The sequence below is a fragment of the Magnolia sinica genome, chromosome 3 (assembly GCF_029962835.1).
Source record: "Magnolia sinica isolate HGM2019 chromosome 3, MsV1, whole genome shotgun sequence".
NCBI classification, from domain to species: domain Eukaryota; kingdom Viridiplantae; phylum Streptophyta; class Magnoliopsida; order Magnoliales; family Magnoliaceae; genus Magnolia; species Magnolia sinica.
In genome coordinates, this window is record NC_080575.1 from 4621689 (window position 1) to 4641012 (window position 19324).

General features: G+C 39.9%; 1 protein-coding gene across 1 annotated transcript; it reads left to right on the forward strand.

The window, feature by feature from the left end:
• Nucleotides 1-4771: 4771 nt before the first annotated feature.
• LOC131241528 (uncharacterized) lies at nt 4772-6340 on the forward strand. The gene is made up of 2 exons (XM_058240292.1): nt 4772-5380; nt 5486-6340. The coding sequence occupies exons 1-2, from the start codon at nt 4772-4774 to the stop codon at nt 6338-6340; spliced, it is 1464 nt and encodes a 487-aa protein (XP_058096275.1).
• The last annotated feature ends 12984 nt before the right edge of the window (nt 6341-19324 follow it).

The following is a 19324-nucleotide window of genomic DNA, read 5'->3' on the forward strand; positions in this document are numbered from 1 at the left end:
TATTAAATGATCACCGTTGAAAGCTTCTTAAGGGCCACAGAAGTTTTTTACCTAAATGATATTTGTTTTTTCCTCTCATCCAGGTTTACGTGACCTTACTAACATGTTGGATGGCAAATAAACATCCCGGTGGGCCCTAGAAAGGTTTCAACGGTAGACCTCATTATCACCACTGCTTCCTGTGGTGTGTTCCACTTGAGACTCTTATACGTCTCATTTTTTGTACCATACTCTAAAATGACATGTAAAAGTGAATAGACGGTGTAGATAAAACCTATATATCACGGTGGCCACTCGGAGTTCCTGCCAGTGCCGAGGTCGGGACCGCAGGGAAGTAGGCAAGCCGCGTCAATCGGAATTTGACATGATGCATTGTCCCATTCTCGCAGTATCATAAGCGGGCGGATTTCCACCATGGATTACATAGATGATGATGTGAACCGTTCATTTTCTGAATTCTATTATCCACGAGCCTTCATAAAAAACCATTCGTTGAATGGATGATTCTCTATGAAGATGAGTATGTAACATTGAAAAGTATTTTTTTTCAATGGTTCATATTCAAATTCAACATCAAAGGTCAGGATCGTCAATGAAACATGATTATAGAATTACAGCTTCTATATACTACTAATGAGAAAATGAACGGCTGCAACCTGAGAGTGGAAATCCTCGTCAGTACGAGACTCTGATCCGACGGCACCATATCTTATCAAAACCCGCATCCAAGCTCAAGTTTGATAGGAAAGCGGATTGGCCGGTGTACCACACACCGCTGCATAGCTGGTGTATGAACGTAAGCAAGCTCTGTGGGTCCCATCATGACGTATTTGTTATATCCAACCATCCATTCACTTAGTGAGCTCGTATTAAGGATTCAACAGAAAAATAAGATATATCTAAAGATCAAGTCAACCACACTGCAAAAAGCAGTGGAGGATTTAACCTCTACCATTGAAACCCTTTTTGAGATCACATCAGTTTCGGATCAATATGAAATTTGTTTTTCCTCTTCATCCATGTATTTTTTACCTTATTAACAGATTTGATGGAAAATAAACATTACGGTGGGCCCAACGAAATTTTTAACAGTGAAAATCATTATCCTTGCTGCTATTTTTGGTGTGGTCCATTTGAGTTTTGAATATGATTCAATTTTTTTTCTAATGCTTTAAAATGATCTCGAAAAATGGATTAACGGTTTGGATATAATAAATACATCAATACGTGCCCATGTAACTTTGATCTACTTGTCACCGTTTGTAGAACTCAGGAGCTCGAGGAGCGTCGGCGCTCGCCTTCGCCCGACACTATCTACACTAGCTATATTGCTGGTGTGTGGTACACCAGCCAATCCGCTTCCAAGTTTGATAGGAGAGCGGATTTGCATGTGTGGGGCCCACATAGATGGGCGTGAGAAATCCAATTCGTCTATCTGTTTTTTAAGATCACAGCAGGATATGAATGTAATAAAAAAACAGGCATATATAAAACTTATAAGTAATAGGATATATAAAACAGTGGAGATCAAACGTATGGGCGTAGGATCAGTATTTTAAGTGCTGCGGGTGTTTCTCTCACTATATGAAACTTATAAGTAATAGGATATATCCTATATGTTTGATTCAGTTAACATTTTTTATTTTTTATTTTTATTTTTATAAATCATGTTAAATTAGTATCAAATTTTTATAAATTTATAGCTTTTCATGTTTTACTTGAAAAATTATAGATTATGTATTCCCATTTTAAGATTTGGGAGAGATTGGCTTGATTGTGAAAATTTTAAAAAATTAAAATATTTTAATTAGTAATTTTTATGTTTAAACATTAAATCAAATATGTACCTTACTTGGCACAGTAATTTTTGTTTTGCTTTTAAATATATAGTTTATGTTTTTATATGTCTTTTTATATTTATAAATTACATGAATAGACTTTAAATATACTTATATTAATTTGGTTATAAAATTAGAATAGGTGTGTACTTGTTTTTATTTATTTATGTTTTGATTCATGATTGAGTATCGATACACCTGGATCCATAGCTCAACTAGCAGACTGAGTGGAGATACCTCTTTTCAACATTTGAGGTCTTGGTATCGATCCCTAGTGGGGGTGGCTAATATGGAGTGTGTGTACTGACATGTGTGTGTACTAAAAAGCTAACCCAACCCCAAAAAAAAAAAAAAAGAAGAGAAATTTACGACTGTACGACCCATTTATGGCCCAATTAGAAGACTAAGCCCACCTCATTTTCCTTTGCGAGAATACGCCCCAACTGTACGGACGCCTTTCCAAAGGTTGAAAATGCCCATTCTTTTTCAATTTTAGTACACTGTCTCATTTATGCCCAAAAACACGTCCGAACTCGTGTCTATCAACCCTATCTCTTCTTTTCACATATTTTCTTCACTAAATCGCCATACAATCTTCATTTTCTTTACTAAATCGTCATATAATCTTCATTTTCTTCACTAAATCGCCATATAATCTTCATCATACTATCACATCACATATTCCCTGTTACATTCTCCTCGAGCCCAAGCGCATTCTTTTTACGAATGCATGTGAAATCTTGAAGACCTTTCTCCAAAGAACGTATTTCACATCAACGCATTCTTATTCTTTTTCTCGAACACAAATTTCACTGAGTGTTAGGGAATGATTGTAGTTCGCGGTCAACTACCTTGAAGTTTAAATTTTAGGTAAATTTGTAATTGTTTACATAGAAGACCATGGTCAATTTCACATGGTCAATATCATGCATTGCTGAGTCAATTTTACGTGACCATCCAATTAGATGAAGTATCGTGGTCAATTTCACTCACTTTCCGGTCAATATACTGAATTGATCGGTCAACTTCATACACTACTTGATGATTTTCACGCAATTTACTATCAAATTGTAATGCGTTTCTGTAATACGACGTCGAATCTATAGTGCATTTAGTGTAATATGTTTGTGAATGTTATATATTGAATACATCCATTGCTTTCTTTGAGCCTGTTTGGTTTTCCATAATCCAGGTAAATCGCCGTAAAGAAGTAATTATTACATTTTTTTCACTTGTTTGGAAACGAGTGAGTAATTTCACCTAGAAAACCAGTCTGAAAATGTTGCCTTAAATCCATGGGCCCACCATAATGTATATAATATATCCGTGTCGTCCATCTGTTTATTTAGAATATTTTGAGGCTAGATGTGAAAAATTTTGGAAGATCTAATGTTCAATTGGCCCACATGAAAGGAAACAATGGATTTAATTTGTCCACTGTTGAAAGTTGATTCTTTTACTGGGCCCACATTGAGGTTTATTCACCATCTAACCCGTTCATAGGGTCACATGGACATGGATAAGTGAAAAGTATAAATATAAGCTTGATCTAAAATTTCTAAGGCCCTCAACAAGTTTTTAATGGTAGGCATTCAATTCTCATGATTTGGTGTGGTGTGGTCCACTTGATGTTTTGATTTGCCTAATTTTTGGGGTCATGCCTCGAATTCATTTGGCATAATGTATGGGTGGTAAATTCCTCGATTTATGAGTCAACATTGGGAAAGATCTTACCTTGATAAATAATGATTACTCATAAGATAATTACACTTGAGCCAGAAAACCAAACAGGCCCTGAAATTGTGAATTGTTATCACTACGATTCAAATTTCCAATAAGACATTCATTTGACGGTCAGTACCATTCATTTGACGGTCAATCCCCTTCACTCCACGGTCAATTCCACGCATTTGTACGGTTAATTCCATGCGAATCCCCCTAACCTCACGGTCAATTCATTTCATTTTGCGGTCTACATTGGGAAAGATGTTGTAATTACATAGGTAAATAATTATTACTTGTAATTACATGGTAAATACAAGTGAGCCCAAAAATCAAACGGGACCTGTTCACTTACTTTGCAGTCATTTTCAATCCTTTTAGGACCCAGAATTGAATGATAATTCATCGCGAAAAATGCGAACATTCCCTGGATGTGAGTAAAATTGACTGTGAAGTAAGTAAAAATCATCGCGAACTGAGTGGCATACATTCCTGTAATTTAAAACTTTGTGAATCTGACCGATAAGCCTGTGTCATATTTGAGCTGGTACAATGGTGGATTTCCTACTACTCGGTCAAATCCACCATATACATGTGAACACTAAACGAGTTATATTATTGTGTTTGTTTTCAGGAAATGGCTTCAGTAATCATCCTATGCTCATATGGTGGGGAATTAGTTTGTGAAAATGATTGTTATACGTACAAGGGTGGAGAGTCGAAAACTACAGTTGTATGTGTTGACATTCCATATGAACAGCTTCTATCAAAAATGTATAAAATTGCGAAGAGTAGACCTGAGGATTACGATATAAGGTTGAGGGTATTGTATCTTTGCACAAACCAATCAGTCCCTCCAGTTGTAATTGAAGACGATGACGATGTGAGAATGTTCTTGACAGCACAACTGAAGCACCCGGATCACTACATCCCTTTATTCATCGAGACAATGCAGCGCGTTAATGAACCCCAGCACTAGGAAGGTCGGTTATAGTGGGTTCGAACATGACACCCCAGCAGTAGGAAGTTTGGGTGAGGAACATATCTTTACTTACAAATATAAGTGTTCACCTTCACAGGTTCCTCCAAGCAGCACTCCGGTACTCGCGCCGGCTCATACACCAAACTTGATGATAAGTCAAGGTCATACATCAAACTTCATAACAACTCCAGTGAGGTTGTCGGCTGACGTGAACCTCAAACTTGAATACATGGTAACACCTTCACTTACGAGAGTAGATTTGCCCTCAACATCCAACATCGGAAATATGATTGGAAGCGACATTTCATTGCCTGAGCAGGGTCGATTATTGGACTTCACCACCAGGCTTCCCATCGTGCCTTTCGATGATGCTGGTTTCACCAATGCGGACTTGTCACTGTATTCATGTTCCGTTGATGACCCGATTGATATAGCCATTAACCAAACGTTCGAGGACAAGAGCCGGTGTCAGTATATTTTGAGGCAATTTACAATCCGCAACAACTTTCAATACAAGGTGTTTTATTCCACAAAGAAGAAATTCACCGTGGCATGTATGGAAGATAAGTGTGAATGGAGGGTGCACGCATCTAGGATGAACGGTGCGGGGATATTCAAGATTAAGACCTACAAGGAAAAACATACTTGTGGAATGTCATGGATGAAGAGTGATCATCGGCAAGCAAGCAGTAAGCTGGCCAGCGAACTGGTTGTCAATCGCATTAAGCAACGCATGGGGTTAAGGCCGAAGGACATAATAGTCGCAATGCAAGATAAGTATAATATTGTTATTAGCTATAATAAGGCATGGCGTGCTAAAGAGATTGCAATTGATCGCGTAATGGGGTCTTATGAAGACTCTTACAAAGAACTCCCGATGTATTTGCATGAGTTGAGGATGGCGAACCCGGGGACTTTGACTTCTCTGCTTGTGAATCAACAGACGATGAGGTTTGAGAGATGTTTTGTTGCGCTCGGACAGTGTGTTAGAAGTTTTCAAACATCTCTGCGAAGGGTCTTGGCCGTTGATGGGACGCATTTAAAAGGTAAGTACAAGGGTATTTTGTTTGTTGCTACGGCATTGGATGGTGACAATCACATCTTTCCAGTCGCTTTTAGTATCGGAGAATCAGAGAATAGCAACAATTGGAACTGGTTTCTTACATACCTCAACGATTCGTTAGGGAATTTACCTGGTCTTGTTATCATATCAGACCGTCATAAAAGTCTGATCAAAGAAGTTCCACAGGTCTTCCAAGCATCAATTCATGGGTACTGCGCCTACCATATATATCGAAACTTGGTGGATACGTTCAAAGACAAGTCATTGGAAATCTACTACTGGCAGGCTGTAAAGACTTGTAGGAGGGCTGATTTTGATAAATTCATGCATCATATCGAACTTGCCAACCCCCTAGTACATGCATGGCTAAGGGAAATAGGTTATGAAAAGTGGGCATCTTCGCATTTCCCAGGAAAAAGGTTCAATTTGGTGACTACAAACATAATTGAGTGTATTAACGCTCTATTCAAAGAAGCACGAAAATATCCAGTGACTATGCTAATAGAGACGGTCAGATTGAAAATTCAAGAGATGTTTTGTAAAAGAAGAGAATCAGCCTCATCATTTGTTGGACCGTTGACACCGTGGGCCGAGAAACAAATAAAGGATCTCATACCGAAGGCACGAGATGTTTGTTGCCACGCAATTTCCCGAGATGAATACTATATTGTGGGAGACTACAATGATACTGTCAAACCAATGAGCTTTCATGTACATGTCGTGAGTTTGAAGTAAAGGGTTTGCCTTGTTTTCATGTTCTTTCAGCATGTATAAACTACAATCTTCTTCATTACTCGTATTGCTCCCCGTTGTACACGGCGAGGAATTATCAGATCACCTATGAAAATTCAGTGTACCCAGTACGGGACAAAAGTCAATGGAAAATTTCTCCTGCATTCAAGGAGTATTGTTCGAGAATCTGGCCCCCGCTACAGATGAGGTCAGCTGGAAGACCAAAGAAGGCACGGATCCTTTACTGTGGAGAGGAACGAACTACAAAAATATGCGGACGTTGCAAACAAACGGGTCATAATCGTCGAAGCTGCAAATTTCCAATACCTTCAAAATAATGTAATTTGAAGTGCATTTTTTGTAATACGACTGTAAATGTTGTATATTGAATACATCTGTTGCTTTCTTTGAAATTGTTAGAGTATATTGAATTATGCCCATTCACTTCATGTTGTGAAGGCACTTCATGGTCATTTCAATGCATATCACGGTCATTCCTGCCTATTCCATGTTAATTCACGGTCGTTTCGAGGCATTTCGCGGTCCAATCGCCTCACTTCATGGTCAGTTTCATGCATACCACGGTCATTCCCGCCTATTCCGTGTTGATTCATGGTCATTTCGACGCATTTCGCGGTCATGCCTCTTCATTTCACGATCATTCTTGCCTATTCCGTGGTTGATGTATGATCTAAAGGAACAACAAGCATGGTTACTGGTTATCTTGTAAACAATTCCTTGTTGATTCATGGTCATTTCCAGGCACTTCATGGTCACTCCCCTTCACTTCACGGTCATTTGCGTGCATTTCACGGTTCACGGTCATTTCCAGGCATATCACTGTCACGCCCCTTCACTTCACGGTCATTTGCAGGCATTTCACGGTCAATTCGCTTCAATTCATGATCATTTCCATGCATTTCACAGTCATTCCCAAACAATTTCGTGTTGATTCACGGTCATTTCCAGGCATCTCACGGTCACGCCCCTTCACTTCAAGGTCATTTGCATTGCATTTCTCCGTCAATTCGCTTCTATTCATGATCATTTCCATGCATTTCACGGTCAATTCACTTCAATTCATGATCATTCCCATGTATTTCACGGTCATCCCAAACAATTCCGTGCTAATTCACAGTCGTTTCGAGGCATTTCACGGTCATGGAAGGGTATTGAAGTCAGATGGAATTGAAGGAGCCATTCTGCTTTTAGCAGCTCTCTCTTCATTTGCAAGAATATCCACCATCATTGTGGAATGATGCTTCTACCACATCAAAACTCTTTCTAGATCTAGTTTTGTACTGGGAGGATACTTCCAATACTAACTTCTTCATATCTACAACATTGCATCTAGTCCCAGATATTTCAACATCACACAAGCTCAAAGAAGCACTTCTACTTCTTGCAGCTCCAGGTAATGCACCTCTTGAGTTTTCAATGAATTGCCTGAAATAAGATATGGATAAACTTCAGGTAATACAAATCTCTCGATTGCTATCTGTAGAAACAATCGAAAGATTTGTAGAAACAAAATTGATGTAAAATCCATGCCTACTACAAAAACCAGTCATTGAGAATAAATACTCTTGAGATCGGATCCAGGTTCGAATTCATGCCTTTCAGACTGTAGTAAGAAACAGATAAGCACACACAAAACAGTAAATTTACTTCGCACCACTTTTGTTGAAGGGCCGTCTAAAAAAAAGAGATTCATTTCAAATAACCATCTCAATTCCGGCAAAGCTTGTACAGTAGTTATTCCAGATTTGCTTACAACATTTGTAGCCCCATTGACTATCCTTCCACCACAAACCCCAAACAGTTATGTGGTTATTGATACAAACATCTTCGTTATACTTGCTCCTTGGAAGAGATCTCTTGCAAATACACCATACTAAATTAGCTCCTCCACGAAAAGAAAAAAAAAAGGTTCCTCATAAGAGGTTGACCTATACCATCAATTTGCAAATAATTGAAAGAAAATTTCATTTTTATGTTGATATTAATTAAAAACTTATAGCACAAAGTGTTTGGGGGGGTATAATCAGTCTTAATCGAATGAATGGCCTGTGACAGGGTGGCATAGAGGAACAAGATTCATGTAGTTGACTCCAATTAATATAGGTAAGGCTCAGAAGATGATGTTGATAACACAATGTTTGAGAAGTGTCGAATGAACTTGGGAAGTAAGTGTACTTGTGATTTGGAGTATTCTGCATATGGTTCAATGTGTAATAGAGTAACACTTTGATGATTTGGTACAATATGCCCAATTTGTAATCGTATTTTCTTCTTCACCAAATATCAGAAAAGATCTTTTTTATAGTAAACTTATGTTCTAATATTCTAATTAATCAACGGGCGGTTCAATGTGGGGTATCGACTCAACCCTCTGTCACTCCAGCGATCTTTGAACTATCTCCCCATTTACAAAGAATTCAGCTACAGTTCAAAACAAAGTTCAAAAAACAGGGCATAGGAAATTCCATCAATCTCAGTGGGCCTTGATTATTAGAAATCTCACAGAAAAAATTGTGGATCTATGATTGAGCCCGTAAATGGTCTCATTTTCATTTCAAATCTGACAACTGACAAAAGTAACAATAATGCCTACATAAATGAATCCAGGGATTGAAATGGGCCTACTGGATGAGCTAGAGAGATGAGTCACGTGCTTAAAACCACTATTAAAATATATGGGAGCGTTTATCACCACAGCCGTACATTTGGCCATTGAGTTACAAATCCACTCATCAGACAAGTCACCACATATGAGAACAACAGGTAGTTCAATATGGCCATTGAGTTATGTCCCGGTTGCATATATCATCACCAGCATTATATCTTCTGTTGTAGGCAAAAGGATTATTTTACAGCTAAAATGAACTTCATTTTCCATTTTAAAGCAATGAACACAATAAAGAACTTCATTATGTGAAGTGTAGAACGTGAGGGAGAATTTTGATGTGCGTCCATTAGCATTCAAAGCAAAACATTGACTTTTAAGGTTGTTTCACTTTGCGAAGCTGGACTGAGGATATAAGAAACACAACATACATCCATAATCAATCTACTGACAAGAAAAATATAGTATGGTCTCAATAAAACAGTTTCCCTGCTTATTGATATGTGTCTCCATTGTACAAATGTTGAGAGAACTTTAACTCGAGTTGATTAGCATTCAAAGGAAAATATTGCCTTTAAGGCTATTCCACTTTACCAAGATGGACTGAGAACATTAAAATCAGGGCTTACATGATGCATCCATAGAATTGTATGTTCTCTCCGTATTGATTTGCAACCCATTAATAGATGGCATATAATCTTGCCAGTCCAACAAGATGGGTTCCTTTTTCTGGGTTTGGTAAAAAAAGAAAAAAAAAAGAAAAAGAAAATAAAATAAAAACATAAACAAAAACATAAAAAATAAAAAAACAAAACAAAAACCCAGATTAAAATGGAGTGTATATGCAATCCAGCCCATTCAGACAGTTCACTGAGCCTGGATGAAGGGTCGGGCTAAAAATCAGGCTATTTTGAAACTCGCGAGGGCCCTAGTGCAAAACAAGGGAGGGTGTTCCTACCCATATTCATTCCCCGTGATGTTGCCCCGCCAGAGTGTTCACCTCATGCATCTGGTGCATAGATTAGGATGTCACATCACATAGGCTCCACATTTGCTTGGTACCACCATAAGCTGGAGCACACCTCATAATACAAAGCTAAGGTGATATTGTCCGTGGTTACTACTACTTCTTAACCATAAGCTGGTGCAATCCTCGAATGCATTTTGTACCTCCTAGCAAACAGTAATAATATTGCAATAGTGGACTGTAATACTAGGAAAATTGACAATAGTTTTGTCGTGTCCATTCAAAGTGACTAGGATATATCTTCCGAATGGATTGAATGGCATATAATAGATATGTTTGGGCCTCATGCTCTGCCTAAAATGTTTTAATGGTTGGGCTTTCCCACACTCATGGTTGGGCTTTCCCACACTTATAAAAGGCTTAGATATGGTCCTACACCACACTGGACCCTACACACCGCATTCTATAATAATCGCATTATAGAAATGTGTTGGGTAAGATATGTAGATGGGAGAAAAAGGAGGAGCTAAATACGTAGATGAGGGACAAAATCATTTGCAATGCCTGTTTTACACATCACATAATATACTTACTCAGGCCCTCCAGGCATATGCAATGTTGCCAATTTGAAAACCATTCCCTCCATCAGGTGTACATGAAAAAGATCACCTGTATAGAACAATGTGACTTGTGCCTAGAGCCATTAAGTTTGAGTGTTGTGGCCCTACTCTGGAGGCAACAAGGGTAGATCAATGCAAGAAACACAGCATATCATATGCCCAACAAATTGCTAGACCACATATTATAATCTATCACCCACACCCAGTAGCATGAATGAGGCACACCTACATAAACAGGGCATAGAGACCGTCCAAGCAGAGGAAAAGCAAGAGGCTGATGCTGGATGACGGTAGACCTATACTACCTGCAACTACATTGTTTGCATTGATTGTGTGACAAAAGGATAGATTCATAACTTCTAATTCAAATATAACCTTGCTAATTATGTACCAATGGGTCGAAGGCATTACCCTATTCGATTCTTTAGCATATTCCATCACCACTTGCACGTCATCACGGAAAAATGATTGTCTTACGAGAAGGCACCCACTGCATTGCAGTGATAGATAAACGCAATTCATCTACTAAATGCATATACTACTGAGACCCAATCCATTGCTTGGTCCAACTAACATTTTCACGTGCCCCCTGTGCGGTGTGGCCGCCTAGCTAGCTAGCTAGCTAGCTAGCCATCTCAAAAATCTCATATAGTTGAAAACCAAAATTATCATCATTCATTCATTGATTCACCATAGTCACAAGCAAAATTACTACCCCAAGTTTGGGTAGTATGATCATCGTCCAAAAAAAGAATAAGAAGCCCTTTATGGGCATACAAAATCCAAAATAATTCAATTTACATAATTTTGCAACTACGCATGAGGCTGGGCAGAAGGACCGGCACCATGTGGCACGGTGTCATCTCGTCTGCATGTGATCATCGACATCAGGTCATGCAGCTTCTTCTCCACTCGCTCGACGTCTTCTTTCGTCGCAACTGCGATCTTCTCGATCTGCGACAATCGTTGATCGTGCTGGTGAAGTTGTTCATCTTGCTGGCGAAGACGTTATATAATCGATGTTCGACGGTCTCGGTAGCCAGCATGACGACGAGTATGTGGGACTGGTGAGAACGTCGGGTCACTAGGTTGGGGCCTCTCATCTCCAGTGTCTGCTGCCCCAATGTCCATCGCATCAATCTCAGCTCCTTCAGCTTCAGTTTTGGCCATGGTATCACGTGGAGCGGAAGAGGAAGCTGGTGTGTCAATTCGCGGTCTCATTCTTTTTATGTTTGTTTCGTTAAATTTGTGAGGTTGTCGGGGACGGTCAGAAGTGGGAAGCAATCCCACATGTCGAGACAATAGACAGATAAGATGAGGGAATGGAATGTACACATCTCTAGAGGATTGGATTGCCACGGCCAGCTGATGCAACATGAGGGTGGGCAGACACAGTTCCACTTTTTGGCTGACGGCATAGAGAATTCCCAACATGAATGGGGTCAGATCAGACCTGTTGGTGCTCCTGGGATAGACGTTTGTGCAAAAAATTACGTGAAGAATGCAGAATTGTGGAGACATGTGGGATGCACGCAGAGAGTTGCCCTCTGTCCAAGGAATGTCTTCGCCATTGCATACATGTTTTGTAATTTCTGAACGTACTTCAAGTAAGTCGAAGTTGTAGTCTGCAAAGCCTTGGGATTTACATGGAATTCCAATTAACTGACCGATAATGGCGGGAGTGATGTGAGTTGTGGTTTGGCCAATGATGACATCTATTGCTGGGGGGTCAGATATGGGGGAATGACAGTAAGATAAAAACCTATATATTTGCTCATTCCGTGTCACTCCGCCAAAGTCAAGCATACGAGACCAGTCAATGGCCTCGAGCATTGGTACAATCCCATATGGAGCTAGACAAGACCTATCAACTTGCCTTTCATAGTCCATCTTCCTTCCCAAAAACTTTTGATATACATCCTCAGGAGGTGGTGGCACATTAGGGATTAGAAGTTCGGGTGGCGGAATGTTTGTAGGTGGTGGAGAGACAATTTGGGTTGCAGGCTGGGCACCTTTTCTCCTGACAACTGTTTTAACACATTTTGGCCGAGGATTGGATGATTCTCCCTGATGAATCGATTTACTCCTCTCTTTTCCCATGTAGATGAAAACTTGAAGAAGATATCCTGATAAAGGAAGTGGAAATCAAGGAGATTGAAGAAGTGGAGAGCAAGTAAGGATGAACAATGAACAGGAGAAGAAAAAGGGGCAAAAATTATAGGGTTTTGAAAGATTGTCAAATAAAAATGAGTTACCAACCCTAAAGTGCTCCACCAAAATGGCTCAAGTAACCGTGAACGACTTCTTCGAGAGGTTCCGTCGCAGAGGAAGAACAGAGGAAGATGAAAATGAAATGGAGGGAATGAAACGGAACGTCCGACGCTAAATATAAATACGCTCACAATTTCGATATATCGAATCACACACGATATATCGACGTAGAAACCAACGGTCGGACAAACGACTTATGCCCTTTCAAATATTTTTACAATCGAGGGGACTTCGATATATACCGACAAGTTATTCGATATATCGACCGAGTATCGATATTATCGATAATTCATTAATGAGGAGCAGTTCGTCGCTGGACAATCGAGGAACATTTTCGATATATCGATATTTACTCGATATATCTTTACTTCGATATATCGAACTCTCGACGATATAATCGATAATTGCACTAAAAAGGCAGTTCGACGCTGGACAGAGTCTGACCATTTCCGATACATAGAAATCTTCTCGATATATCGACAATAGATATATCGACATCTACTCGATTTATCGATAATTTAATTTAAAAAGCATTTTGTCGCTGGACAGTGTGTGACCATTTGCGATCAATCGAATGGTAGTCAATATATCGGTGGGTTGAAAGGATGACTTACCACATTTATATCGATTAGATTTCGATATAATCGATAACTTACGATACGATTAATCGATTATATTTCGATTATATCGAAGGTCGATATATCGTATTATATTCGATATATCGAAGTGTAATCTTTCCTCTTTTTTTTCTAATGTTTTATATATATATATATATATATATATATATATATATATATATATATTTGTTTTCATTTTTTAGATTAGCTTGTTAAAACACGCCCATGTCGGTACACACTCCATGTTATCCAAGTTGTGTACACGCCCATGCCGGTACACACTCCATGTTATATTCGATATATCGAAGTTGTGTTCATAGTGTGTTTCTTCAAGTCTCTTAAGTTACAATTGCATTCAGTGCTTTTGACTTGGGGCCAAAAATAAATGTTGCAGCAAATTGGTTGGCACTTCCTCATTATGAATATGCTTACTAGGAAACGTTATTCATCATCATCATCATCATTTCACGGTCAGTTGCATGCACTTCGCGGTCAAATCGCTTCAAACCATGATCATTCCCATGCATTTCACAGTCATCCAAAACAATTCCGTGTTGATTCACGGTCGTTTCGAGGCATTTCGCGGTCAATTCCCTTCACTTCGCGGTCAGTTGCAGGCACTGCGCGGTCAAATCGCTTCAAACCATGATCATTCCCATGCATTTCACGGTCATCCAAAACAATTCTGTATTGATTCACGGTCATTTTGAGGCATTTCGCGGTCAATTCCCTTCACTTCGCGGTCAATTGCAGGCACATCGCGGTCAAATCGCTTCAAACCATGATCATTACCATGCATTTCACGGTCATCCAAAACAATTCCGTGTTGATTCACGGTCGTTTCGAGGCATTTCGCGGTCAATTCCCTTCACTTCGCGGTCAATTGCAGGCACTTTGTGGTCAAATCACTTCAAACCATGTTCATTCCCATGCATTTCACAGTCATCCAAAACAATTCCGTGTTGATTCACGGTCGTTTCGAGGCATTTCACGGTCAATTCCCTTCACTTCGCGGTCAGTTGCAAGCACTTCGCGGTCAAATCGCTTCAAACCATGTTCATTCCCATGCATTTCACGGTCATCCAAAACAATTCCGTGTTGATTCACGGTCGTTTTGAGGCATTTCGCGGTCAATTCCCTTTACTTTGCGGTCAATTGTAGGCACTTCGCGGTCAAATCGCTTCAAACCATGTTCATTCCCATGCATTTCACGGTCATCCAAAACAATTCCGTGTTGATTCACGGTCGTTTCGAGGCATTTTGCGGTCAATTCCCTTCACTTCGCGGTCAATTGCAGGCACTTCGTGGTCAAATCGCTTCAAACCATGTTCATTCCCATGCATTTCACGGTCATCCAAAATAATTCCGTGTTGATTCACGGTCGTTTCGAGACATTTTGAGGTCAATTCCCTTCACTTCACGGTCAGTTACATGCACTTCGCGATCAATTCACTTCAAACCATGATCATTTCCATGCATTTCACGGTCATCCAAAACAATTCCGTGTTGATTCACGGTCGTTTCGAGCCATTTCGCGGTCAATTTCCTTCACTTCGCGGTCAGTTGCAGGCACTTTGCAGTCAAATCGGTTCAAACCATGATCATTCCCATGCATTTCACGGTCATCCAAAACAATTCCGTGTTGATTCACGGTCGTTTCGAGGCATTTTGCGGTCAATTTCCTTCACTTCGATGTCAGTTGCAGCCACATCGCGGTCAAATCGCTTCAAACCATGTTCATTCCCATGCATTTCACGGTCATTCAAAACAATTCCGTGTTGATTCACGGTCGTTTCGAGGCATTTCATGGTCAATTCCCTTCACTTCGTGGTCAGTTGCAGGCACTTCGCGGTCAAATCGCTTCAAACCATGTTCATTCCCATGCATTTCACGGTCATCCAAAATAATTCCATGTTGATTCACGGTCGTTTCGAGGCATTTCGCGGTCAATTCCCTTCACTTCGCGGTCAGTTGCAGGCACTTCGCGGTCAAATCGCTTCAAACCATGTTCATTCCCATGCATTTCACGGTCATCCAAAACAATTCCGTGTTGATTCACGGTCGTTTCGAGGCATTTCGCGGTCAATTCCCTTCACTTCGCGGTCAATTGTAGGCACTTCGCGGTCAAATCGCTTCAAACCATGTTCATTCCCATGCATTTCATGGTCATCCAAAACAATTCCGTGTTGATTCACAGTCGTTTCGAGGCATTTCGCGGTCAATTCCCTTCACTTCGCGGTCAATTGCAGGCACTTCGCGGTCAATTCCCTTCACTTCACGGTCAGTTGCATGCACTTCGTGGTCAATTCGCTTCAAACCATGATCATTCCCATGCATTTCACGGTCATCCAAAACAATTCCGTGTTGATTCACGGTCGTTTCGAGGCATTTCGCGATCAATTCCCTTCACTTTGTGGTCAGTTGCAGGCACTTGGCGGTCAAATCGCTTCAAACCATGATCATTCCCATGCATTTCACGGTCATCCAAAATAATTCCGTGTTGATTCAAGGTCGTTTCAAGGCATTTCGCGGTCAATTCCCTTCACTTCGGGGTCAATTGCAGGCACTTCGCGGTCAAATCGCTTCAAACCATGTTCATTCCCATGCATTTCATGGTCATCCAAAACAATTCCGTGTTGATTCACGGTCGTTTCGAGACATTTTGCGGTCAATTCCCTTCACTTCACGGTCAGTTGCATGCACTTCGCGATCAATTCGCTTCAAACCATGATCATTCCCATGCATTTCACGGTCATCCAAAACAATTCCGTGTTGATTCACGGTCGTTTCGAGACATTTCGCGGTCAATTCCCTTCACTTCACGGTCAGTTGCATGCACTTCGCGGTCAATTCGCTTCAAACCATGATCATTCCCATGCATTTCACGGTCATCCAAAATAATTTCGTGTTGATTCACGGTCGTTTCGAGGCATTTCGCGGTCAATTTCCTTCACTTCGTGGTCAATTGCAGACACTTCGCGGTCAAATCGCTTCAAACCATGTTCATTCCCATGCATTTCATGGTCATCCAAAACAATTCCGTGTTGATTCACGGTCGTTTCAAGGCATTTCGCGGTCAATTCCCTTCACTTCGCGGTCAGTTGCAGGCACTTCGCGGTCAAATCGCTTCAAACCATGTTCATTACCATGCATTTCACGGTCATCCAAAATAATTCCATTTTGATTCACGATCGTTTCGAGGCATTTCGCGGTCAATTCTCTTCACTTCGTGGTTAATTGCAGGCACTTCGCCGTCAAATCACGTCAAACCATGTTCATTCCCATGCATTTCACGGTCATCCAAAACAATTCCGTGTTGATTCACGGTCATTTCGAGACATTTCGCTGTCAATTCCCATCACTTCACGGTCAGTTGCATGCACTTCGCGGTCAATTCGCTTCAAACCATGATCATTTACATGCATTTCACGGTCATCCAAAACAATTCCGTGTTGATTCACGGTCGTTTCGAGACATTTCGCGGTCAATTCCCTTCACTTCACGGTCAGTTGCATGCACTTCGCGGTCAATTCGCTTCAAACCATGATCATTCTCATGCATTTCATGGTCATCCCAAACAATTCCGTGTTGATTCACGGTATAGTTGAAACTGTGGGGAACTCGTACAAATGATTTCTTTATACTAAGAATTCCATTTCTCTTCTTTATTTTATTAAAATCATTGGCATTATCTAAAAAATAATAAAATAAATAAAGTAAAACTAAAAAATGATGTGACGTGAAGGCCATGACCGTGAAATAAGCCGAAAGGACCGTGAATCAAGACGGAATAGGCGGGAATGACCATGATATGCATGGAAATACCGTAAAGTGAAGCGATTGGACCGCGAAATACCCGGAAATGAATGATACGAACTCATTTTGTACCATATTATTCATTGTATGAATGATACGAACTCATTTTGGATATAATTGTACTGGTTTTGTCTAACAAAGCATGGTCTTGGTCCATATAAAGTGGAAAGTGGAAACCCCTCATGTATGGTTATTATTATTTAATTTTCTGAATTTTTCCTGATTCTCTTGAATTTCACAAAGTTTTTCGTATTTTAAATCGATATCGACGATCTCGATACAGTGTGTTTACAGTGAAAGGCAGTGGCTGATATCTTGCAATATTGTGGGTTAGGAGAAGTATGGAAAAAAGTGCGGTCGTTAGTGAATCAAAGGTAATTTAATGATGGTGAAAGTAAACCTTCGAGGTTCAATGCAAAAAATATAAAAGAAAAAGGTTCCACACAACTCCATCTGTAAGAAATGCCATGCCTAGGGACACCTTTTATGATACATCGCCACAAAAGGTCTCCTCAAATAATTTCGAACCATCAACATGTTTGTGTGTGTAATCTGAATTTCAACCGAAACTTTACATTAACAGCCAAAAGGGCATCTCATTGCTTGTGCACTCCAATTACTATTGCTAGTCAGGTTAAGATTGTAAATATTATTGATTGTTACCACGGTCATCTCCATTAAGCCCTTGCATAAAGCCCATACCACTATCAGAAGCTGGACATTTTCTGAAACTTATCGATATATCGAATTCTAGTCGATATATCGAATACTAGTCGATATATCGATACTTAGATATATCGACATGTACTCGATTATATCGATAATACAATTTAAAAAGCATTATGTCGCTGGACAGTGTGTGACCATTTTCGATCAATCGAACATGAGTCGATATATCGGTCGGTTGTAAGGATGACTTACTAATATTATATCGACTACATTTCGATATAATCGACAACTTACTATAGAATTAATCGATTAGGTTTCAATTATATCGAAGAGTTTCGATATATCGTGTTATATTCGATATATCGAAGTGTAATTTTTTTATTTTTTTTTCTAATGTGTTTTTTAAATATATTTTTTTTGGTTTGCTTTTTTAGGTTAGCTTGTTAGTACACGCCCATGTTGGTACACACTCCATGTTATCCAAGTTGTGTTTATAGTGTGCTTCTTCTAGTTTCTTAAGTTGCACGGTCATTTGCATGCATTTTGCGGTCAATTCGCTTCAATTCACGATCATTCCCATGCATTTCACGGTCATCCCAAACAATTTCGTGTTGATTCACGGTCGTTTCGAGGCATTTTGCGGTCAATTCCCTTCACTTCACGGTCAGTTGCATGCACTTCGCGGTCAATTCGCTTCAAACCACGATCATTCCCATGCATTTCACGGTCATCCTAAACAATTCTGTGTTGATTCACGGTCGTTTCGAGGCATTTCGCGGTCAATTCCCTTCACTTCGCGGTCACTTGCTGGCACTTCGCGGTCAAATCACTTCAAACCATGATCATTCCCATGCATTTCACGGTCATCTAAAACAATTCCGTGTTGATTTATGGTCGTTTCGAGGCATTTCGCGGTCAATTCCCTTCACGGTCAGTTACATGCACTTCGCGGTCAATTCGCTTCAAACCATGATCATTCCCATCCATTTCACGGTCATCCAAAACAATTCCGTGTTGATTCATGGTCATTTCGAGACATTTCGCGGTCAATTCCCTTCACTTCACGGTCAGTTGCATGCACTTCGCGGTCAATTCGCTTCAAACCATGATCATTCCCATGCATTTTACGGTCATCCAAAATAATTTCGTATTGATTCACGGTCGTTTTGAGGCATTTTTATACATTTTTGTAGTATAAATTAGCACAGAACCCTCTTATATCTTTACTATTTTGAACTAAATGAAGGGCACAGATAACCTGATCTGTTCTTTATGTATAGATTTGTTTAATTGTGTGAGTGTATAATAAACGTCTCTTCATAAAATAATAAAATAAATAAAGTAAAAATAAAAATTGATGTGATGTGAAGGGCATGACCGTGAAATAAGCCGAAAGGACCG

Excerpts from the sequence above, each read along its gene's own strand:
- LOC131241528 (XM_058240292.1), top strand. The coding sequence starts at position 4,772 with ATGGTAACACCTTCACTTACGAGAGTAGATTTGCCCTCAACATCCAAC. Across the intron at positions 5,381-5,485 it reads AAGAGATTGCAATTGATCGC|ACGATGAGGTTTGAGAGATG; the intron begins GTAATGGGGTCT and ends GTGAATCAACAG.